Below are 24,410 nucleotides of genomic sequence, written 5' to 3'. Positions count from 1 at the left end.
CCACACTGGCCGCAGAAAACGGAAACATCGAATTTCCTTACCCTCCCCTCCCCTCCCCCAATTCTCCTTGACTCGCTTTAGTTCTCCACGTCCTGTGGTCCTCTTCCAAGTAAGCCGACGCATTTGAAGATTTTTGGACATTTTTGTGGTAAGTTCTTGGTACTTAACTCATTCCCTAGATATTAAAGTGCCTTTCAGAGTGATATTCGGTTTAATTTAAGTAATATAGGGTACTAACGAGGTACTGAAATTGTTCAGTACGGTCAAACACTCTGGTACCTTAGCAGATCATAGTTTGCGTGGAAATAAGGAGGCAGTACGTAGGGTCAGACAGACAGCGAATAAATCACAACTGTTTTTTATGTGAGTGAGATCAACGCTGAAAAGTTCAACTTAACTTGCTAAACCTTCTATTCTATTGTTTATTTACTACAAACAGGATTGATCTTGTGCTTGTCGTGATCTTAAAATTAGCAAGGATATTGGGAAACATCCAATTGCCAGCATTTTATTATCACCTATGTGGTCCTATGACTTCGTACCTTTGTGTGTGTGTATATATATATATATATATATATATATATATATATATATATATATATATATATATATATATATATATATATATATATCTTACAACTATTGCTCTTTGAGCGTGATTCTCACACCCTTATGTTAAATAATATGATCCCTAGCCAGCTTACAGCTCATACTCACCAGCTCTTTTTTGGAACAAAAACGTTCCACAATTACAGCCTTGCATCCGCTGACACCTTTCTTAAAATGCATTGATAAAAAAATCCTGCACTAGTTAAAGAAGAGAGAAGTCAATGATCATGCTTTCTCTGGAGATAAGATTGTGTCAGAACTCTTTGGGATGTCTTTGGTAATTTTCTGAATGTATTTAGAACTAGTAAAGAGTTGTAAGATTTTCCTTGAAAACTCTACAAAAAAACCTTTTGACGTGCAGGCTAGTGTGCTTCTCATTGAATATTTCAAACATGGATGAGGAAAAGAATGAGTGGCTAGCATAGTATTATTCTCCAAGCATGTGGAATAAGTGAATGGACCCAGGAGAAGTAGTAGATTAACATGTAAACATCTGTACCAGCTACATCTAAATTACTTGCAAAATTTCTCACTGTGAACTGAGTGTCTGTTATGGTGAAAAGGAAGCGTAGATGGATATATTTTATCCTTCTCAGGAGACTGATGAGACAGCTGTATCTGTAAAATAAATTGGTGGTAGTTCTGCACCAGTAGTACTGTTCATGGTGGGTACTGGCAAGTAGGGAGCAGGAAGATTTACAGCTTTGTTAGTAAATCATGGACTAAAGCTGGTTGTGTTGTGGCAGTGGTGGGTTATAACCTTGCAGCAGAAGCAAGCTTGAATCAGACGGTGAGTGAAATAAAGTCAGCAGTAAAATATATCTATACCAGGTTTCCAAAGTCCAAACTGTTCGTGTGCGGCCATTCGGCTGGGGCACATTTGTGCACTATGATAATGGTGTCAGACTGGAGCAAAGATCCTTCAATTCCACAAGCCATTCATGGTATGTTCTTGTTATCAGGAGTTTTTGATTTGATACCTATTGTAAATACTTATGTTAATGATGCATTAAAACTGACAGAAGAATCTGCTGCACAAATCAGTCCTCAACAAATTCTGATAAAGATGTTGCCAACATTTGTGTACCCTATTTTGGTTGTGATTGAAGAGCATGGTTCCCCAGAGTTTCATCGACAGGCTAAAGAATTTGTTGAAATCTTAAAAAGTCATAATGTTCAGTGTTCTTTGCTTGAGCTACCAGGAGTAGATCACTTAAGCATGATTGAAAACATGGTAAATAGTGATGATCTCCTCTGCCAGGAGATTTTAAAAGTTGTCAGAAATATCAACTCAGCAAGGAGTGAAATAAGAGTCAAAGGTCCAAACTCAAGTCTTTAATTTCACTTTGTGAATGGCTTGTGCATTTACCCTGAGTTTATAAAAATTGTAGTGCATAGTTATGCTGCTATTTAGAGGTTTTGTTCAGTATTTAAACTTGAATTTACTAATGATTCTGATAGCATGATCTTTCAGGGAAAATGTACATTTTTGCTGCTATTTTTTTTTTCACAAGTTACATGTACTTGAAATCATAATTAAGAAAATATTTTAATTAGCAATAAGTGTCAAAGGCAAAATTTCCTTGAAAACTGGCTTTTTCCAGAACATTTTTAAGGTTTTCCTTCAAGTAATTATTACTAAATGCAGATACATATTTTTTTTTACTACCTTCAAAATGAAGATGCTGTGTGTGTAATTATCATTGAAATTTTAAATAATGAAACATTTGAAATTTACTTCCTGATTTACTGGTTTACAAGAATGATCAATTATTTATAAACACTTTACACCCAAACATCAGTATGCATATTCTCTGTACTGTTCTCTATGCATCCCTAAGGTGCTGACAATTATTTGTTTAACAATCAAGAGCATCTTAAGTTGGTGATCATATCCTTTATTCTTGTGACCTTGCTATGGGATTCAATTAGGGGTCAGAGGGTTAAGGCTGCCTTATTTGGTCACCAAAACAAATGGATGACAGCCATGATGGCTTTCAAATCAGTTTTGAGAGATTAAAGTTCTTTTGTAGTGCAAAAAGTTTCTTCAACATGGCTGCTTGTTACTGGATCGAAAGCAGCCTCTCAAAAAAGATTTTGGATGGACATGCACTGATCAGAAATTGTCATCCCTTGAAAATTATAGACCCTCTGATGCAACAACACACTTCCCATCATTTTCCCCCTGCACACACAAAAAATATGGGAAGAACATTTTTTTAAATTCTGTCAGGGCATCAGATTATTTTTTAGGGTTGTAGTCTGTTCCTCTAAAGTCAGTTGGGTAAATTTAGAGTTAATTAAGAGTTTGCTTAAATTAATTTCCTTGCATGTGTTTCTGTTGGATCCTTTTTGTTTTAGTGTTTTTAGAGTAGTTGTTGAGGCCTTATCTGTGGTCTGATCTCTGTGCTGTGTGTGTCAGGCCATAAGGAAGGACAGGGTCAATGATTGTAATATTGCACCCTAACAATGTATATGGAAAAAGTACCTGCTTCTGGTTGACTGAAAACTAGTGCATTTATCATGCAACACAAGTGCAAAGTTGTTGCACCAGTGCAAATTACTAATAAAGTGCACACTCTCAACCGTTTGTCTGTCCTGACTTTCTGCTATGCTTTTTTGGTGTAAATATTACTTAGTAATAACATGATTTCTTAACATGTAATTTGTTGTAAATAAGTACTTGTAAATTTTTCAGAGTACAAATTTTGGTTGTCTTTGAAAATTGTTCTTGTGTTTATTTACACTGAATTGCGCTTGAAGTCATGTTATTACCTACACCAAAAGAATTCAAGTAGTTTTTGTTGTTTTTTTATCTTGCAGAGGTAAATATCAGAGGTACCTATGTTACCAGTTGAGCCTGTATTTTTTCAAGCTTAGGTCACCTTTCATCCAGTGTTTGACTGTGATCAACTTTAATTGATATAACTTACACTAATTGTCCACATAAAATTGTTTGCTTGGGAGTCTGTCACTTACAATGTTTATTGCCTGACTGCATAATAATAAATTTAATACCCATAACATGCATATATTTATTTACATATGCTCATATGTGCAAAGATATTGCTGTTGATAGCTCTGCTGTAGAGTATTAGGCAGGGGTTTCAAAACAAGCCGGCAACTGCCAGAGTTCTGCTGGCTACTTGATAACATGTTGCCTGCTGCTCTGTTCAAAATAATTATCTTTAATGTCCTTAACCCTTGAACTCCCATATGTGACCAAGACAGAATTTCTCCTTACAACATCAATACAATATAAAGCAGACATGAAATGAGAATAAAGAGAAATATTAATTAGGGGATTATTAGTTGATCCAATAACAAATTCTTGAAACTAACATCACAAGAACTATGTGGCAGACAGTAAGGAGAATTACTAAATGAGATCTTGGGGGCTTAAAGGGTTAAAGACTTTAGTTACAGACTTTGGATTGTCTGAGATTAAGTCTCTTAACCCTTTAACTCCCATCAGTGATTAACATGTAACTTCTCCCTGTAACATCCACACATTATCCAGCCAACTGGAGATGAAAATACTCAAAGTTATCAGAAAGGAGTTAGTAGTCTTGATCTACCACCAAATTCTCATGATTTATTTTCAAGGACCTGTGTAGTAGTTGGAGGGGAGAGTTAAGAGTCAGATCTTAAGACTTTAAGGGTTAAGTTACCTTAAATTTTCTGAACGTCAAGTGTCATTGACATTGATATTCAACAAATAGATACTTATATGTTCCCATGCATGGATTACCTCCAAAAAACACATTAGTTGCTTCCAGCTCACAGGTAGAATTACTTTGGCAGATTTGCTGCACTTGAGAAAGAGAATTCCCTGAGTGGCAGTTGGTGTCAGTAGTCATCCAGTGAGGACATGAGTGAGAGTCTAGCCTGCCATAGTTTGCAGACAGAACGTTTATCTTTCCCTCTTTGTTGCATCTCAGTTGGCCAGATTCACCCTCGCAGATTAAAAGGTGACCTGTTGAAAAAGTTGTTGGCATCTGTGTCAAAGCAGAATTAACCATTCAAAATTTTTGATGGCTCAGCATTGCTCAATTCATTATGAAGGAGTTAGTTTTATTTCTCATTTTCAATCTTTGTTATTCAAGCTATTTATTTATCTATTAATTTTTCATTTTGTAATGTGCACTGGAATCCTTATTGAGGGGTGTGTAACTTGTTCCAGGCATTCGGCGGGATAAACGCTGTGAAAGCACAGGGTACCCAAGCTCTCCCTTAGTTCAATCCTCTGCTCCGTAACTCTGTAGATAATGAAGCAAATAAACTCTAATCTTCATGTAATTTTTTTTGTTTTTGTTTGTGTTATGTTCCTTCTCTGGTAGTGATTTCAGGCCATTTCACCGAGTTTTAGCTGGGCTCTCAACAAGCAGTAGTGGAATGAGAAACCTGTCCCCATAGCAATGAGTCTCAACTCCCCTATTACCCTCTTGTAGAGAGCCTGGGCTCCCTGTGGTGAAATCAGCCGCGATAGCAGGTCCCAGCAGTGTTAGAGCTTAAAACGAGAAAGGACTCGGTCGGGTTCATTAAGCGATCCGACCAAAGCCTCCCTCTTTTTTTCACTTCTTGGCTACTATCGCACGGTAGTCTCGTACCCAGACCTTCCACGGCCAAGCGGTAGTGGTTACAGTTACACCGTAGGATCTATCGAATACCCTTCTGAGATTAAATCGCGCCGTTTGCTATCGCGCCTCATGTTACTCACTGAACGTCTGGAACAGGATGAAAAATTGCAATTTTGATTTCTAAGTAGGGTTTTCGTGTTTTTATCTTGGGTATAATACCGCAAACCAGGAGCATAAGAAAGTGCTAGCTGGGCGAATTACGAGAGAAACCTGTTAAAATGCTGTGATTAAAGTAGGGGGAGGGGAGGGGTTGGTTGTAACCCCTATGGATTATATCGCATCTAAGGAAGATAACAGGGGATCATTATCCTTTACCTCAAGGTCCGAGATAACAAAAAATAATTGCTGCAGAAGAGATTAAGAAAATTACATCCTTTAAATGCCCTAAGCTGGGTATGAAGCTTATAATCCTTTAACTGCAAACGTGTGCGTGTTTGCTTGGGTCAGTTGAAATTAAGGAATATTTTAGTGCCTTTGATTAATATTCACTTTGTTGCTGTGATGAACCCCACTGAATTTTGACAACACCCACAATTTTCCACGCTTTTAACTCACCCATCTCACAACGTTTCCCACTGTATCCTGAGGCGCAATTGCAGCTGTATTCCTCCTCATTGAAAGTTGGGAAGCAGGACCCGCCATTTTTACAAGGATTCTCTGTGCAAGGCCTCTGCTAATCATATAGAGAAAACAGCTCCCTTATGATTGGTGAGACAATTTTTAAACTGGATATTCATCGTGGTATCGCTAGCCAAAACACTCTCGGCGTCAACTGCGGCGTGACTGAATGCCTTTAATTTCGACTCTTCTCATTATCGGAGTCCATCAATTTTCTTTGCAGTTTGAGATAAATATAACTGACTTGTATATGTTTTGAAAAAGTGCAAATTGTATTCGAAAACGTGTGATTACAAATTAATTAAAATCCTAAATCGATCGATGAGCCATCGAATAAAGGGATTATTACAAAGAGAACATTGTTTATTTGTACCTCTATGAGTTTGTTTTTGTGTGCTTCTGACTGCACTCAGTAATGGTTTTATCTAAAGAATATCAGTTCATATTCTTTTGGTTTTATTTGAAGTTGAACTATGCGTTTGGTTAATGAGAAGGCTCGAATTTAAACCAAAAATTAATTATCAAATTGATGCAAGACGCGTGTCTCCGTTACAAAACATATGTATTTGCTTGAGGCGAAACAAATAAATGATTTACAGATATCTCTATTGTTTCACTGTCAGAATTAACTTTATAAATCCAAGAACAATGTCAAAAGAGAGAGAGTATCTATGTTTGTTGTAATATTCAATAGCAATGTTCTTTCAAGTAATTCATCAAGTAATTCTTACTTAAGGCAACACTGGAGTAAAGGGAAAAACTAGACTTATTCATCAGTTCTGTTCGGTTGAATCATTCCCTAGTAAACCTAAAAATGAAAATTGCACTTGATTAATTTTTACCAGTTATATAACCGGCGTACAAAACTGCAAACAGTAGAAATACCGGTGCTTAGAAAGGAGGCCTTCAGTACTCACTAACGAGGGCAGTGTTGTCAAATTTATAGTAAATGCTATCGCTTCCTTTACATGTATTTGAAAATCTAAAGAAATTGTGTTGCACCGTCGGTGCGGGGGTATTTCAAGAGCGATACGCTTTAAAGACGGCTCACTCGAAACGAAACGTTTGTAAACCTGAAACAAAAAGTTTGGGAGGGGGGGAGGGAATGGTAAGGGATGGAGCTGTTCAAAGCCTAGCAGGAGACTTTTATGATGGGCAAGCTCTGACGAAGGGCTAACGCTCGAAACGTCAGCTTTTTTACCCTTTACGGTGGCTAATTTACGTTTTCAACCCAGTTGTTAACACTAATTACCTGCCAAGCTCTTAAAGCTTGTTAAGATTTCATTCCCCGGATGTAGAGACCACTGAAAGAAAGAACCTCGATAAAGCGTAAGTTTGCACAATCGATTGTTACCTTTGAGGGAAATAAATCCTTTTAGAGGTGACAGCCTTTCTTCGTCTGCTATCCGCCTTCGTTCCTTCTGAAGTGGATTCCCGCTGTTTTCGATTTTAGATCCCTCTAAAAGTGAAAACAGCAGTTTTTTTACACCAAATAACAAGGAAATAATCAGTTGGTAATGAAGTTAAACTTCTTTGCAAGATTTTTCAGCGCTCAGGTAAGATAGATCGTCGATAAACTTAACGCTCCAGTGTTCTTCCTGTTGGAATTTGCCCTACATGTACCTTGTGAAAGTCTATCATAACTTTTATGCTTACGCGTTTCTGTCAGACGCGTCTCCAATAAAATAAAAAAGTTGCCAAGCTTAGTACATATAGACAATCACGATTGGTTTCAGTGCTGAATGTTACAGTCTGAGAGGATGACGCAAGTTTACCAATTCAGTTCTAGACTGCAGTGAAGAAAAACCAACGAAATACCAGACTGGTTTTGAGAATTTGGGCATACTGCTTTACATCGCATGGTTCCTTAGATTTTCAAACAACTGCTTTGATTGCAATTAAACCCCTTTCCAATAATTATATGGTTCTCACCAAAAGATATCCAGGCATTAGTTACCTTGATTGAAGTTAAGGCCTGCAACTTCAGCTGTCGATTTTCCAAGGTCAGCGGTTTCCTCGATCCGTTAATTTCATTCTCCTTCCTCCCAAATGCTAATGATTTCCTTGTCTTCTTTAAAGTAGACAATTTTTTCTGACTACACCTCAGGGACGCTCTTTTGACTGGCATCTTTTCGGAGTCATCTGTGCATTACTTGATGCATTTGCGGACGCCACTTCCAATTGGTCAGTCTGGAAAGAGGAAGTTTCTATGCTAGGCTCTTCTGTATTTGAATGGGTTGACTCGAGAGCTGTGGAAGCCATTCCGTCAGAACATAATTTGTCAACATTCTCCGAATCGTTATCATTTCCTTCTGGGATTGTGATCTGTGAAGAAAAAAGTTGGTATTATCAAGTTTTGTTAGAAATCGGTTGATTACCCAAGGATCACCAGTCTGAACAAATTTAGGGGCTCAATCAAAACTACAACAAAATTCTTGAATGTGATTGGTTATCATCTGCTCGATTTGAGCATTAATAGGATAGAGCGCGCGTTATGCTTGTAATTAGACAATGTAATAGGACAGTTAAAGGAACAATTAATACGTCATGCCTTTGTAAGTGGACAGGACGCGTCATTGCGCGCGCTGTTGTCTCGCATTTCGCCGAGCTAATTTTTCTTATGAAAACGTGTAATTCATTTATAGTTTCTTTCTCAAATTCTGTCATAGTTTTGATTAAGTTGTAACAGGACTTCGTGTCGTCCAATTCTGTCTGTAATCACTCTCGTGATTAACAAATCGGACTCCCTCTTCGCGGTCGTACGATTTTGTTTATCACAAGTATGATTACAGACAGAATTGGAATTCCACTCTAAGTTTCTAACACTTGAATATCGGTGATCAAATAATTTGTCCTGAGGTTTGAGTTGTGGTTAATTGTTAACTTTTCCCGCCCGACTTACTGGTCTCCGAGTCGAATGGTTTCGTCCAAAATGTTAAGTGTCTCCATGATTTACTGTACATATACTTTAGTCAGCTCTCTATTTCTTCTTTTCTCATAAGGAGTAAAATGGATGCAAAGAGACTAGAAATTCAGTGGAAAAAATCTGTGATCATGAAAATAGGAACAAGGAAAGAAATAGAGAACTGTTTTAAAAAAAGGTTTTGAAAGGGTGGAACAACATGGTGATACTTAAATTTTGTGTTGTTATGCTATAATTCTTTTAAAATTTCAGATCTCGGGAATTCGGAGTAACTAACCTGAAGTCAGGCGTTTTCTTTTCCGGTTGCTGTGGAGGGGGGGGGGGGGGGAATAGGAGAGGGAGGGGGTGGGGGCGGGGCCAAGTACGCGAGAGACCGCCGACTCTTGCAGAGCTACACTGTTCGCGGTTCCCAGTTAACACCTGGTCGCAGTTATTGAGAATTACTCCTGCGCGCGTTGACCGGAAAAGGGACGGGGCCGATCGCATTTCATGGACCCTTTACACCACGATGTAGCGGTAAAGCCACGGCCCTGCATGCTACACTCGACAGGAAAACGCTTGAGTGACTGGGGTCGCAGAAGGCGAAGATAAGTAACACAATCAACTATACATGATTGGAGACTGACCGTTCCGAGAAATTTCTCTTTAGGTGAACTTTACTCTTAGTTCACCTTACTAACTGATTTCCTTTCGTTTGCGCAGGACCGTAGTTCACTATTTATGGCATTGAAGTCTTAGAGGACTTATCTCGACTTCGTGGTAGGAACGGGTCCGCCCCGGAATAGCAAAGGTTTTCGACTGACTAATAATCATGATCGGATATCAAGTGCTACGCAAATTCTTTCTCCTTTTTCTTGTTCTGGAGACGACATACAGCTGCCCGAGTCATCGACATGACTTCCGCGAAGAGGGATTCGGCGTCGCGACAATTTCTGCACATTTCCGTCATATGGATCACAATAAAAAATAGCAGACTTCTTGGAATAACTGTTTCTTCAAGCAAAGACCGTGGGTCAGTGGAGATATCTAAACGGCTGTCAATCAAAAGTGCCGTAACAGTTTGTTCGAAATGTGGAATGGCGACAGGAATGGTTTTTTTATGACGCTCGGTCAAATCAACCAAGTTACTGCACTAAGTCCTGTATTACAACCGCTCCTTACACAGGCCATCGCTTCTCAATACCAACAGCTGACCTGAGTCAGGCTGAGCGTAGAACTGTAAAGAAATATTCCAGACCATTGATCAGTAGTGTGCATCAATTCTCATTGCAGGACATTGCATTGCAGCTTTCTTAAAAAGCTGCAAAACTGCGATGGGAGCCAAAACGATATAGCTAGGCTGAATATTCTAACTGTGTGCCTCACTTGGCTTGTACAGAGACAATGGGGGACAATTTGCAGGCTACCGAGAAGTTATAAACTTAAGAGTTACACAATCTTCATTAATAGTACATCGACCGATACAAGAGCGATGTTCTTACAGTTTTTCCAGGAAAAAAGAAAGAATTGTGGACGCAAAGGCTCCTATATTAATAAGTATGATAAAAAAGTCCATGACATCTTAACGATCCGAAAAAGTTAACGAACTGGAATTTATTCAAATTCTAGTTAATCGCAAGTACGAGTTGTCAGAAAAAAAAAGGAATTGGAATTAATGTATTTTTAACGAACAGAGGTTGCTATTTATTTTTTAATGACACTCAGTGAACAATTTCCAGCTCTTCGGAGATAACGAAATAATTAACAACATTTCATTCTTGATTTAATTCATGACGAATGTCCCGCTGGTTTAAAGTTCAGTCTTGCGTTTTAAAGCTCATCCTTATGTTTTGTGTGGAAGAAATGCTGTCCGCATTTTCGGCAATAACTGTTCTGTATAATGACCACGTTGTCTTCAAAGTGAGTCTCAACTGGCTGCTCTGTTTTCAGTAGATCATGTTGTCCGTTAGGGCACGGGTTGATTTTCTCAACTTGGTAGGAATCTTAAGTGAAAGTCACTCGAGAATGGACCACCTCTTTTTGGAATTCTCTGTATGTCTTACGAACCTTCTTGAGTCCTACGGCTCTTAACACAGACTTAACTGGTTTTTCTACCACCTCCTTGAAGACTTTTTTCACTGGTTTGAAGACGACTTTTCTCACAGTTTTTTCTACCTTCTTTAGAGCTCTGCGAACGAAACCGGAACTCTCGTCTGGTGCACAAGCGATCACAATCAAACAGATGATCATGAGTAGAACCCAAGTAGATTTCCTCATCTTGTAGTAAATGTGACTGAGTAGAGGAAGAGGTTTCTATTCGAAGAAAGTGTTTTTCATAATTTATTATTGAACTTTTACACTCTCACTTCATGGAAAATTCCCACTGGGTGAAAATGACTCAGCTTCCGCTTTTTTCTATCAAAGGTCACGCAACAGATATTACGTAAACTCTACGAATTGCTTTCCCTCGCTGAATTTTTTTGGTTTAAAATCATTCTCATTCTTTGAATTTCTATACCAGGATGAATCTCACTGGCATCATACAAGCTTTTCTTTAAAAGTTTGACTCGAAAAAAAAGATGAGCAACAGCTGGTTCGTGGGGTTAAACACTTCTTTGTGTTATTTCTGGGAAAAAATCCCGTACCTATCCAGCCTATTACTAAGCTTCTCGTTTATCAAACGTCACTCAACAGTTTTTACGCAGATTCCATGAATTGCTTTGATTCTGTATTCACGCTGTTACAGCACTTTCCGGACAATGTCGGATTGGAAACCGTCCGTATTCTGTGTCTATAGATCAAGGAAGGGTTTCCCTGGCATCTCCGGGACTCATCCTCGCCTTGATTTGACAGAGCAGGTTGTTGCAAAGGGTTTGAGCGCAAAGAAATGGGTTTTTACCCTATGCATAGCATACATGAAGGCGGTGTTCTCTTGTTTTTCCTCACTGGGAAGCTTCCCTGAAGAGCCGTTTCCGGTTTATCAAGGTCACGCAACAGATCTTGTGTAAATTACTTTCTGTTTTCAGGTCTCACTGCTACAACTAATTCCCAGCAATGGCTCCTGCTTCGCTTTCTGAGTTTTGCTGGTTTAAAATTGTTCTTCTTCTATGCGTTTTCAGACAAGGAAGGGTTCTAATGGCGTCTTGTGAGCTTGTGCCTGCAATGTTTGATCCTGGAACGAAGCAAGTTATCTACAATCCAGGAAAAACTCGTACACAGAAAAAAGATTTGCTCGTGAAATAGCGCAAGACGTAAAAACGGAAAAAAGCAATCGAACAAGCAAATCAGAAGCTTTGGATTAAATCTAAGGTTTCAAAACAGCGGCATCCCTTCGTTTGGAGTGAATTATCAAAAGGTTAAAATTAACGAGCAGCGACAGGAAAGCCATCATCAGGTGAACATTGCCATTAACATACCAAGAGATTGTGACGAGGGCTGCAAGAAACACGCTGATAAAGTATTTCAGTTGGCAAATAACGCTCTTTACAGTGATGCAAAGCAAAAACGTCTCAACTGACGGAACTTGCAACTTTTGGTCAAGAAGGAGACTAAAGCAATACAGTCGCGTCGGTAGTTAAAGATGCAAGACATTTGCAAATGGTTTTGTTCACCGAAATTTCACTTTTACAATAATGAAACTCCTGCGGTTTAACAGAGACAAACTTTCGAAATATCACGTAAACGATTCAAACAACACGGTTTGGATGAATGGAAAATGTAAATATACAGAGGAGACGTGGTCGGATTTGAGTGGAAGCGTCACAACTTTGTGTCAGGTCAGACTTTTGTCCCACAATTTTACAGATTCAAGGATGTAATGATACAGTACTAATTCCGGTTGGTCCTGTGTTGCTGATCACGTGAAGTCGGATTGCATGTGCCTTCGCATAAACGTGTTAAAAACGACTTTCATTTGTTGAGGTTTGTCGCTTACAATGTCAAAAGCCATTCTCACTTGTAACATGGGTTTCATTTGAACAATAAAATACTGCAGCCCTGTTTTTTCTTCTTAGCATTTGAGTTGGTAAAGACCCGACAAAATACACGGCTTCGTTAAAATTATCTCGACTAAACCCCTACAGAGCGAGATTAATGACAAAAACTAAAACTTTATGTCCGGGTAACATGTGCTTTTATTTATGATATAAGAAATTAAAATGTAACCGATGACAATTAAAACGAATGGTCCAGTGACCCATTCAACAAAATCTGTGTTTGATAACAGAATACTATGATTGAATTTCTGGCCCCTTGTTCGATATATAGCTGGGCTCAGCTTCCTTATTGTAACTAGTCCTACAATGAGGTTAAAAATTAACTAGCTTTTATTCAAGGTACCGGAAACTCCAATCTGACACATTACAATAAAAACAGAATGGTCGAGTGACCTGTTGAACAAAATTAGTATTTGATGATTGAATTGTCCAGTTGTATCGCTGGCCCCATGATTCATATGTAGATGGGGTTAACTTTTGAAGTATTCTAAAAGTCTACAATGACTAGCTAAACTAACGAACGATGCGTTTTTTCGACGAATCGATTCCAAAGTTCGTTCCAGCCTTAAAACGTCTAATATTTCAAGGTATCTCGCTTACAGAATGAAAAAACGTATACTGGAAAACCTCTGAAAAAAATGTTTATCCTAAATTTCTAGATATCGGTTATTTTTCTTTGCGAAAAGGCTAAAGAACCATTCTGGCTCTTAAATCACAATGACATTGAACCTTTTCGTTAGATTATTAAAATGTCACTGACTCGTCCCAGTTGTAAAAACTTATTGTTCAGGTTGTGTAGACAATAGAGGGCTTCTCACGAAAATTGCTCCTAACATTTTAGTGACAAACATGCCTGACTGCTAAAGAGAAATCCTAAATACTATTAACTGCTTTGCTAAAAAAAAAACAACGAAAAAAAAATTCGGTTATATCACACGAAATGTTCTGTTTCATACGGTAGAGGCAAAGATGATGGTCCTCAAAGAGGTCAGCTTCACTCAGAGTGCAGGATTTGCTGATCAGTTTTGAACTTTGCAGATTATGTCTTCTTTCCTGTAAGATAAGACTTACAATATGACCAAAGTAGTTGAAAAATCTTGAATTGATTCGTCGGTAAAGTAATTGTTAGGTCAATTCAATATATTTCTTCCAAGAATTTCTGCGGTTATGACAGGTTTAGTCGCTGTGAACTTCAGATACTGCGAGGCTTTTGGTAAGGAAATTTGACGCGGAATTGAGAAAATTTACTCGCAAAAGCTCGATTTAGAATTAAGACCCTCTACGTCTATCAGTAACTTATCGCCTGCCGTCATTTAAGATACTCTTCCATTTGTCTCGTTCGTCTTTCCAACAATAGCAAAAATACATCAGGGAACTACATGAGATACAACACGAATCCTTCCTTTATTATAACCAGCTTATATACTTTCTTTACTCCATAACATGAAATAAATGAGGGGGGGGGGGGGCGCGTGAGTCTTTTAAGTTACTTTTCTAAATCGTTCGATTTTGAGAAAATGCGCCGTACAATGTCTTCCTTTACACTCTAAGATAACATCAATAAACAGGCTCAACCAAAACCGAGAGTGTCCCTGACTTGCTACAAAGTTGTTGATTTTAAACTTAAGTCCTGGTTCCTTCTGACATGTCATAAAAAGTAGATTTAGGCCTCAGTAGATTCCCATCCCGAGTGTCATTTTTAATGCGGTTTTTTTTTAATACAAACCTTTCCCCTTTTCCTTAAAACTTACCTCAATGTGACATTATCTCCAATCAGCATGAACGGAGCCCATTTTTTCACTTCAGAGTACTTGGGGTTACCTCTCATCCACTTTCTGACCTCGTGAAGAGATTCACTGGCACTCTCACCACGGAACAAGTGTTCGTAGAAACATTTCATGAACTGCTCCGTTGATTCGTCGTCCAAGGCCCACCGCGCCACCAACACCGACCGAGCACCGGATCCTAAGAAGGCTCGAGCGATTCCAATTACTCCTTCGACTTTGATCTCTCCGCACCCACTGTGACAACAGCTTAGAACTACCAGTTTAGCTCGAAGTTGAACTTTTGATACATCAGCCATCGTCAAAAGGTATTCTTCTTCCTGTGGAGTATTGTTAGTAGTACTGACGGGGGAAAGTGCTATTTCTCCTCGATCGGGATTTCCGTGAGCCGCAAAATGTATCAACGCAACTGACTTCATCTGTTCCAGAACCGCCTCCTTTGTTGCACTTCTTCCTAACAATGGGACGACGCCAAACATATTTCCAATCATCTCGGCTTCTTCTCTTGCTTTCGGTAATGGAACGAGGACAATTTGTTCTCCCCTGTAAATCACTTCTCTCACCTCAGGTTCACCCACTATCAGTGCCCCAGTCTTACTGTGATAGTTTGAAGGACTATCCTGAAAGAGCTTAAGGACCTTCAAAGAAGGAACGATGCGGATCCTGAATTTGTCAGACAAATATCTTCCTTCTTCGTCGAGTAAGGCTGCAAATGGCACTTGGTACATACAGCTGTCAGGGACAATGATAATTTCAGGTTCTTTCAATAAATCGGCCACAGGAGCGATAATTAGCTTGTAGAACAAACGCAGACGTGTTTTCATATCCTCAGTTTCATCGTGGGATAGAGGCGATCGCTTAACATCACCAGATAACTTTGGAACAGGTTCGTCATTTAAAGAGCGATCTTCGTAATTCTCTGTGGGTAGGATAGCAAAGTGGCGGAAACTCTCCGAAAAGAGCACTTTCAGGTTGGGGACTGACCCGGCATTTCCAAAACTGTCTGACGCCATTCCCTTTTTACGCCGGAAAAGAATCTGTCCGCTTGTTTTGAGAATCCAAATCCGTACATCTTCATCATCAACCGAAAGGTAAACAAAAGTACAATTTGCTTCTCTTTTAATGATATCATAGATGCTAAACAATGATTGTGGATCATCTGAAAACTGGGCCTGTTTAGGAGAATATTTAGCCGTCATCAAGTCCGCAAGGGCTCTTGCCCGTCTGAGTTCCTCAACGTAAAGAGAAAGTTCAGGATTCTCGGTAAAAGAAGCCAATTTACTGAGCGTCTTATAGGGAAAGGCACCATGCTCCTCCATCAAAGATATTTTGAAGCAATCATTGTCTTTTAAGAAGTTTCGCAACTTTTCGAATTTTGCAATGGATCGTGATAGATATAAAAACGCTTCTTGGAAATTAGATTGATCCAACTTCAAAACCGTTAGACCACAAAGAGTTTTTAACTCACTCATATTATGTCCAATGACTTTACAAATTGAGAGAGCCTTGCTAAAATGTACTTCAGCTTTGTCAAGTTCACCCAGTGAATGAAACAATGTTCCTAAGTTTCCGTAGTCAGTTGCTTCTCCCTTTCTGTCGCCAATTTCCTTTCTAATTGCAAGTGCTTTCTCGGTGTATTCTTTAGCCTTTTCGTATTCACACAGTGAATGAAACAATGATCCTAAGTTTCCGTAGCCAGTTGCTTCTCCCCCTCTATCGCCAATCTCTTTTCTGATTGCAAGTGCTTTCTCGGTGTATTCTTTGGCCTTTTCATACTCACCCAGTGATTGAAACAATGTTCCTAAGTTTCCGTAGCCAGTTGCTTCTCCCCCTCTGTCGCCAATCTCTTTTCTGATTGCAAGTGCTTTCTCGGTGTATTCTTTAGCCATTTCATACTCACCCAGTGATTGAAACAATGTTCCTAAGTTTCCGTAGTCGGCTGCTTCTCCCTTTCTGTCGCCAATTTCCTTTCTGATTGCTAGTGCTTTCTCGGTGTATTCTTTAGCCTTCTCGTATTCACCCAGTGAGTGAAACAATGTTCCTAAGTTTCCGTAGTCAGCTGCTTCTCCCTTTCTGTTGCCAATTGCCTTTCTGATTTCAAGTGCTTTCTCGGTGTATTCTTTGGCCTTTTCATATTCACCCAGTGAGTGAAACAGTGACCCTAAGTTTCCGTAGTCAGTTGCTTCTCCCTTTCTACAGCCAATTTCCTTTCTGATTGCAAGTGCTTTCTCGGTGTATTCTTTAGCTTTTTCGTATTCACCCAGTGAGTGAAACAATGTTCCTAAGTTTCCGTTGTCAGCTGCTTCTCCATCTCTGAGACCAATTTCCTTTCTGATTGCAAGTGCTTTCTCGGTGTATTCTTTAGCCTTCTCGTATTCATCAAGTGAGTGAAACAATGTTCCTAAGTTTCCGTAATCAGCTGCTTCTCCCTTTCTGTCGCCAATTTCCTTTCTAATTACAAGTGCTTTCTCGGTGTATTTTTGGCCTTTTCGTATTCACCCATTGAATGAAACAATGTTCCTAAGTTTCCGTAGTCAGTTGCTTCTCCCTTTCTGTCGCCAATTTCCTTTCTGATTGCAAGTGCTTTCTCGGTGTATTCTTTAGCCTTTTCATACTCACCCAGTGAGTGAAACAATGTTCCTAAGTTTCCGTAGTCTGCTGCTTCTCCTTTTCTGTCACCAATTTTCTTTCTGATTGCAAGTGCTTTCTCGGTGTATTCTTTAGCCTTTTCGTATTCATCCAGTGAGTGAAACAATGTCCCTAAGTTTCCGTAGTCAGCTGCTTCTCCCTCTCTGTCGCTAATTTCCTTTCTGATTACAAGTGCTTTCTTGGTGTATTCTTTGGCCTTTTTGTATTCACAGAGTGACTGAAACAGTGATCCTAAGTTTCCGTAGTCAGTTGCTTCTCCCTTTCTATCGCCAATTTCCTTTGTAATTGCAAGTGCTTTCTTGGTGTATTCTTTAGCCTTTTCGTATTCACCCAATGAGTGAAACAATGTTCCTAAGTTTCCGTAGTCAGTTGCTTCTCCCTTTCTATCGCCAATTTCCTTTCTGATTGCAAGTGCTCTCTGTGTGTATTCTTTAGCCTTTTTGTGTTCACAGAGTGACTGAAACAATAATCCTAAGTTTCCGTAGTCAGCTGCTTCTCCCTCTCTGTCGCCAATTTCCTTTCTTATTGCAAGTGCTTTCTTCGTGTATTCTTTAGCCTTCTCGTATTCACCTAGTGACTGAAACAATGTTCCTAAGTTTCCGTAGTCAGCTGCTTCTCCCTTTCTGTCGCCAATTTTCTTTCTGATTGCAAGTGCTTTCTCCGTGTATTCTTTAGCTTTTTCGTATTCACACAGTGAATGAAACAATGTTCCTAAGTTTCCGTAGCCAGTTGCTTCGCCCCTCTGTCGCCAATGTCTTTTCTGATTCCAAGTGCTTTCTCGATGTATTCTTTAGCCTTTTCATACTCACCCAGTGAATGAAACAATGTTCCTAAATTTCCGTAGTCAGCTGCTTCTCCCTTTTTGTCGCCAATTTCCTTTCTGATTGCAAGTGCTTTGTCGGTGTATTCTTTAGCCTTTTCGTATTCCCCCAGTGAATAAAACAATGATCCTAAGTTTCCGTAATCAGCTGCTTCTCCCTCTCTGTCACCAATTTCCTTTCTGATTGCAAGTGCTGTCTCGGTGTATTCTTTAGCCTTTTTGTATTCACCCAGTGAGTGAAACAGTGATCCTAAGTTTCCGTAGTCAGCTGCTTCTCCTCTTCTATCGCCAATTTCCTTTCTTATTGGAAGTGCTTTCTTGATGTATTCTTTAGCCTTTTCGTATTCACCCTGTGAATGAAACAATGTTCCTAAGTTTCCGTAGTCATCTGCTTCTCCCTTTCTATCGCCAATTTCCTTTCTGATTACAAGTGCTTTTCCGGTGTATTCTTTAGCCTTTTCGTATTCATCCAGTGAATGAAACAATGTTCCTAAGTTTCCGTAGCCAGTTGCTTCTCCCTTTCTGTCGCCAATTTCCTTTGTGATTGCAAGTGCTTTCTCTGTGTATTCTTTAGCCTTTTCGTATTTACCCAGTGAATGAAACAATGTTCCTAAGTTTCCGTAGTCAGTTGCTTCTCCCTTTCTGTCGCCAATTTCCTTTCTGATTGCAAGTGCTCTCTCTGTGTATTCTTTAGCCCTTTTGTATTCACCCAGTGACTGAAACAATGTTCCTAAGTTTCCGTAGTCAGCTGCTTCTCCCTTTCTGTCGCCAATTTCATTTCTGATTGCAAGTGCTTTCTTGTAATATTTCTCAGCTTTGTCGTATTCCCCTAGCGACTGAACGACTGTACCTAGGTTTCCGTAAATGATAGCTTCCCTAATTCTGTCACCAGAGGACACCGTGATCGCCAGTGCTTTTTCGAAATACTCCTTAGTTTTGTGATATTCATCACGCGAATAAAATAAATGTCCTATCGCAAAGTAACAATCTGCCTCCGTTTGTTTGTCAGCAGTACATTGCGTCATATCAATTGCCTTCAGATAATATTTTTTTGCCTTTTCAAATTCATTTTGGCTCTGATATATCTTTCCCAGTATTAAAGTAATTTTTCCTCTTTCGATTATGTCACCAGAGGCACAGTGCAGTTCAAGAAGTTCCTTGGCATATCTTTCTGCAGACGTGTAACTGGAAGCCATGCAAGCCGCCTTGAACATTAACATATTGATTCCCATGGTAAATTGGAAAGAGGTCTTCTTTTTCAGCTCGTTAGATTTTAGAAAGATCAAACATTCTTCGCCTAACATCATGGCTTGTAAGCCACGACCAGTGTTCAGGAAGAAGGTGGCAACCACTAACCCTATAATCATCGAGAAGGTTGCTATAAGTTCTTCTACGTTGTCCATTTTCGACCTTTTGCCGATTGTTCGAATGAAATGAATGCGACAGCGTAAGGATTTAATTAAACTTTGTTCGATCCGTTTGCAACCGCTTGATTCAATACTTTTCACTTTTTACAGAGAAGTGCCAACTGTTAAAAGTATAGCTAGAGTCCAGGCCACAGAGAAGTTTGCCATAAGTCATCCTGAGTTGACCTTTACGAACTTTTCCTGATTGTTCGATTGAAATGAATGAGACAGCTTTCATCTGAGGATTTAATTCAACTGTGTTAGATCCGTTTGCAGCCTCTCAATTTAATTGTTTCTTACTGAAGAAATGCGGTCGATTCTGAAAGCAGGTAGCTTACCAAAATTTCTTTCTGTCATAACAGGTTCATTAGCCTGATGTATTTGATTTCGCTTGACTTACTCTTATATATCATAATTATTCATGTTTTAGAAAGTTTTTGTAATTAGCGAGGAATTGGGGATCAAAATCAGCCGATGAATTCAAACATTTGGTTTGAAATCAAAAGAAGCTGTTAACATGATAAACTTACAGTTTCACCACAATAATGTTACTTACAAGAACTGTCTCAAATTTCTTGGCCTTGTGATTGAAACCAGATAAAAGCGATGCTGAGGCACGACTTTCCCTTTGAAAAAAATGCAGGTTGTTTTATTAACAAGTTACAACACAAAACACCTATTATGAATTCGAAAAGGGAGAAATTCTCCAGCGTAATCAAGGTCTTAAACAAATAAACATGAATCTCGAGGCCCAACTCCGACGTAAATCTATGTCTAGCCTCTATCAGCCAGCCGCTGGTCAGGAAACGAACTCGCGGATTGAACGCTAGACTGGATGACAAGGCGGAAATCGACCTTCTTTTATCTTTATCTATGGATTTTTATGTATAGAGCACTTCAAGGAACAACGGGAGATAGATATATCAGATTCTCTGAAATTTTTCTTTGACTCGGTTGACGCCATTGTTTTCCTTCCACCGTAATTATTTAGGCGACCACAACGTGGATATTGGAGATTCATCGAGGAAATAACTCACCGTATTAACAGATTACGCTTTAGTCATTTAAAATGAACCAAAAACTGATGCATGAGTCGTAAAATTACTATAATATAGAACAAACGGAACAGACAGTACTTGCCGTGTTCTTCGCTTCGAAAGTGAAAGTTTGCTGGGGGGAAATGCGTCACGTGACGATGTTTCCAAACACCCTCATTGTTCATTGTCACGTCATAATAGAACATTTATCGACTGGAAAGAGAGTTCATCAAAATTTCTTTCTGATCGTGTTCCGAAGTTTTCAAAGTAAGCTTTTGCCTCATTTTGGGAGAAGCGAACAACCTTAGCTACAGAAAATGGAAACGGCGATCAACCTTACCCTCCCCTCCCCTCCCCTCATTTCTTCTTGACTCGCCTCAGTTCACCATGTCTCGTGTTCCTCTTCCCAGAAAGCTGAGGCATTTGAAGATTTTTGGACATTTTTGTGGTAAGTTCTAGGTTCTTAATTCATTCCCTAGATATTAAAGTGCCTTTCGGAGTGATTTTCGGTTTAACTTAAGTGATTTAGGTTACTAACGAGGTATTAAAATTGTTCAGTTCGATTAAACATTCTGGCCTCCTAAAATAACATAGCTAGTTGGAATGGAAACAAGAAGGCAGTAGGGTCAGTCAGTAAATCACAACTGTTTTCTAAGTGAGTGAGATGAAACGCTGAAAAGTTTAATTTAACTTGTTCAACCTTCTCTTCTACCGTTTATATACTACAAACAGGATTGTTCTCGTGCTTGCAGTGATCTTAAAATTAGCAATGATATTGGGAAATATCCAATTGCCAGCATTTTATTATTGCCTATCTGGTCCTGACTTCTTGCCTTTGGTATGGCTGTAATACATTAAGAATTTCGATCCCTGTCTTTCCCCATCTGTGTGCTCTGCAGTAGTATTCCCACATCTAGATAACTAAAAAACCATTAAAAGCGAAATGTCACTGTGTTTTCCAAAGACACAAAGAAAGACTCTTACAGGCCTTAATACGATCACTAGCCAGCTCACAGCTCATACTCACCAGCTCTTACTTGGAACAAAAACCTTCCACAATTACAGTCTTGCATCAACCAACACCTTTCTAAAAATGCATTGATTAAAAAATCCTGCACCAGTTAAAGAAGAGAGAAGTCAATGATCATGCTTTCTCTTGAGATGAGGTTGTGTTAGAACTCTTTGGGATGTCTTTGGTAATTTCTGAATGTCTTTAGAACTAGTGAAGAGTTGTGAGATTTTCCTTGAGAACTCTCCAAAAAACTTTTTGAAGTGCAGGCTAGTGTACTTCTCATTGAATGTTTCAAACATGGATGAGGAAAAGAATGAGTGGCTGGCACAGTATTATTCTCCAAGCATGTGGAATAAGCGAATGGACCCAGGAGAAGTAGCAGATTACCATGTAAACATCTGCACTAGCTACAGTGAAATTACTTGCAATAATTCTCTCTGTGAACTGAGTGTATAATGGTAAAAAAAGCGAAGATGGATATATTTTATCCTTCTCAAGAAAATGATGACACAGCTGGATCTGTTAAAAAAAATAGTGGCAGTGCACCAGTAGTACTGTTTGTTCATGGCAGGTACTGGCAAGTAGGGAGCAGGAAGATTTACAGCTTTGTTAGTAAATCATGGACTAAAGCTGGTTTGTGTTGTGGCAGTGGTGGGTTATAGCCTTGCACCAGAAGCGAGCTTGAATCAGATGGTGAGTGAAATAAAGCCAGCAGTCAAAAATATAGCAATACCAGGTTTCCAAAGTCCAAACTGTTCTTGTGTGGCCATTCAGCTGGGGCACATTTGTGTGCTATGATGATGGTGTCAGACTGGAGCAAAGATCCTTCAATATGACAAGCCATTTGTGGTATGTTCTTGTTATCACGAGTTTTTGATTTGGTACCTGTTGTAAATACTTATGTTAATGATGCATTAAAACTGACAGAGGAATCTGCTGCACAAATCAGTCCTCAACACATTTTGCTAAAGATGTCACCAACATTGCTATGCCCTATTTTGGTTGTGACGGAAGAGCATGGTTCCCCAGAATTTCATCAACAGGCTAAAGAATTTGTTGAAATATTAAAAAGTCATAATGTTCAGTGTTCTTTGCTTGAGCTACCAGGAGTAGATCACTTTAGCATGATTGAAAACATGGTGAATAGTGATGATCTCCTCTGCCAGGAGAATTAAAAGTTGTCAGAAATATCAACTCAGCAAGGAGTGAAATAAGAGTCAAAGGTCCAAACTCAAGTCTTTAATTTCACTTTGTGAATGGCTTGTGCATTTACCCTGAGTTTATAAAAATTATAATGCATAGTTATGCTGATATTTAGAGGTTTTGCTCAGTATTTAAACTTGAATATTACCTTAATGGATTGAATTTACTAATGATTCTGATAGCATGATCTCTCAGGGAAAATGTACATTTTTGCTGCTATTTTTTACACAAGTTACTTGGTATCGTAATTTAGAAAATATTTTAATCAGCAACTAGTGTCAAAAATTGGAATTACCTTGAAAACTGGCTTTGTCCAGAACATTTTTAAGGTGTTCCTTCAAGTAATTATTACTAAATGCAGATACATTATTATAACCTACAAAACAAAAATGCAATGTGTGTAATTATCATTTAAATTTTAAAATAATTAAACATTAGCAATTTATTTTCTCATTGACTGGTTTACAAGAATGATCAATTATTTATAAACACTTTACACCCAAACATCAGTATGCATATTCTCTGTACTGTTCTCTATGCATCCCTAAGGTGCTGACAAGGAGAATTTGTTTAACATCCAGAGCATCTTAAGTTGGTGATCATTTCCTTTATTCTCATGACCTTGCTGTGTGATGCAAGGAGATATTGTAGGGAGAAATTAGATGCTAATCACTCTTAGGGGTCAGAAGGCTAAGGCTGCCTTATTTGGTCACCAAAAAAAATGGATGACAGCCATGATGATACTCAAAGTCAGTGTTGAGTGATTTAAATCCTTTGTAGTGCAAAAAGTTTGCTTCAAATTTACCTGGCTGCTTGCTACTGGATTGAAAACAGCCTCTCAAAAAGATTTTGGATGGACATGCACTGATCAGAAATTGTCATCCCTTGAAAATATAGACCCTCTGATGCAATAATTCACTTCCCATCATGTTCCTCTTGCACACACAAAAAATATGGGAAATACACTTTTTTACAATACTGTCAGGTCATCAGATTATTTTTAGGGTTGTAGTCTGTTCCTTGCTAAAGTTGAAGTTTATCAAAATTTAGAAAGAGATACTTTGATTTTGTTACATGAGTGTAAATTATTCCACACAGCTTTAATTAGAGTTTGCTTAAATTAATTTCCTTGCATGTGTTTCTGTTGGATCCTTTTTGTTTTAGTGTTTTTAGAGTTGTGTTGATGCCTTATCTGTGGTCTGATCTCTGTGCTGTGTGTGTTGGGCCATAAGGTAGGAGAGGGTCAATGATTGTAATTTTGCACCCTAACAATGTATATGAAAAAAAAAAGTACCAAAGTTCTGGTGAAATTACAAATAAAGTGCATACTCATCATTTTGCTGTCCACTTTCTGTGCAAAGTTTTTGCACCAGTGCAAATTATCACCAAGTAACACACACTCTCATGTAGTTTGGTGTAAATAAGCACTGTAAATTTTTCCTAGACTTTGTTGCTATGTCTTTTTGGTAGTAATTTACTAATAGTAATACACCGAGTGATTTTAACATGTAATTACAAGCGATGTAAATAAGCTGGACTTGTAAATTTTTCAGACTACAACAGAATTGGTTGTCATTTGAAAATTGTCTCTGTTTTATTTACACTGAATTGCATTTGAAAATCAGAAAAAGAATTTACCTACCAGTTAAAACTAAAAAGAAGACAAGTAGTTTTTGTGTTTTTTATCTTACAGAGATGTGTAAATATGTTGTCTAATAACAAGCATACATGTACA

The 24,410-nt window shown here is 38.7% G+C and overlaps 3 protein-coding genes and 2 pseudogenes across 3 annotated transcripts; 2 read left to right on the top strand and 3 right to left on the bottom strand.

Annotated features, from left to right (window-relative positions):
• The first annotated feature begins 1,001 nt into the window (after positions 1-1,001).
• Positions 1,002-1,978, top strand: LOC131799953 (kynurenine formamidase-like; annotated as a pseudogene).
• Positions 1,979-4,304: 2,326 nt separating this feature from the next.
• Positions 4,305-5,891, bottom strand: LOC136282621 (L-rhamnose-binding lectin ELEL-1-like). The gene is made up of 2 exons (XM_066170302.1): positions 5,805-5,891; positions 4,305-4,607 (listed from the first exon to the last, which is right to left on the bottom strand). The coding sequence occupies exons 1-2, from the start codon at positions 5,889-5,891 to the stop codon at positions 4,305-4,307; spliced, it is 390 nt and encodes a 129-aa protein (XP_066026399.1).
• Positions 5,892-12,890: 6,999 nt separating this feature from the next.
• LOC131780088 (tetratricopeptide repeat protein 28-like) lies at positions 12,891-20,583 on the bottom strand. Its single transcript, XM_066170379.1, has 6 exons — positions 20,461-20,583; positions 19,980-20,049; positions 17,936-19,661; positions 17,451-17,576; positions 14,516-16,011; positions 12,891-13,817 (listed from the first exon to the last, which is right to left on the bottom strand). The coding sequence occupies exons 3-6, from the start codon at positions 19,418-19,420 to the stop codon at positions 13,784-13,786; spliced, it is 3,141 nt and encodes a 1,046-aa protein (XP_066026476.1). The 5' UTR covers positions 19,421-19,661; positions 19,980-20,049; positions 20,461-20,583; the 3' UTR covers positions 12,891-13,783.
• Positions 16,017-17,161, bottom strand: LOC136282196 (G-protein-signaling modulator 2-like). The gene is made up of 3 exons (XM_066169516.1): positions 17,089-17,161; positions 16,174-17,039; positions 16,017-16,034 (listed from the first exon to the last, which is right to left on the bottom strand). Exons 1-3 carry the CDS (start codon positions 17,159-17,161, stop codon positions 16,017-16,019), a joined length of 957 nt encoding a protein of 318 aa, XP_066025613.1.
• A 301-nt stretch (positions 20,584-20,884) lies between the features above and the next one.
• On the top strand, positions 20,885-23,390 carry LOC136282340 (kynurenine formamidase-like; annotated as a pseudogene).
• The last annotated feature ends 1,020 nt before the right edge of the window (positions 23,391-24,410 follow it).

The sequence above is a fragment of the Pocillopora verrucosa genome, chromosome 7, assembly GCF_036669915.1.
Source record: "Pocillopora verrucosa isolate sample1 chromosome 7, ASM3666991v2, whole genome shotgun sequence".
Lineage (NCBI taxonomy): Eukaryota > Metazoa > Cnidaria > Anthozoa > Scleractinia > Pocilloporidae > Pocillopora > Pocillopora verrucosa.
Note: the sequence above shows the minus strand (reverse complement) of the source record. Positions and strands in the feature narration are given on the sequence as shown.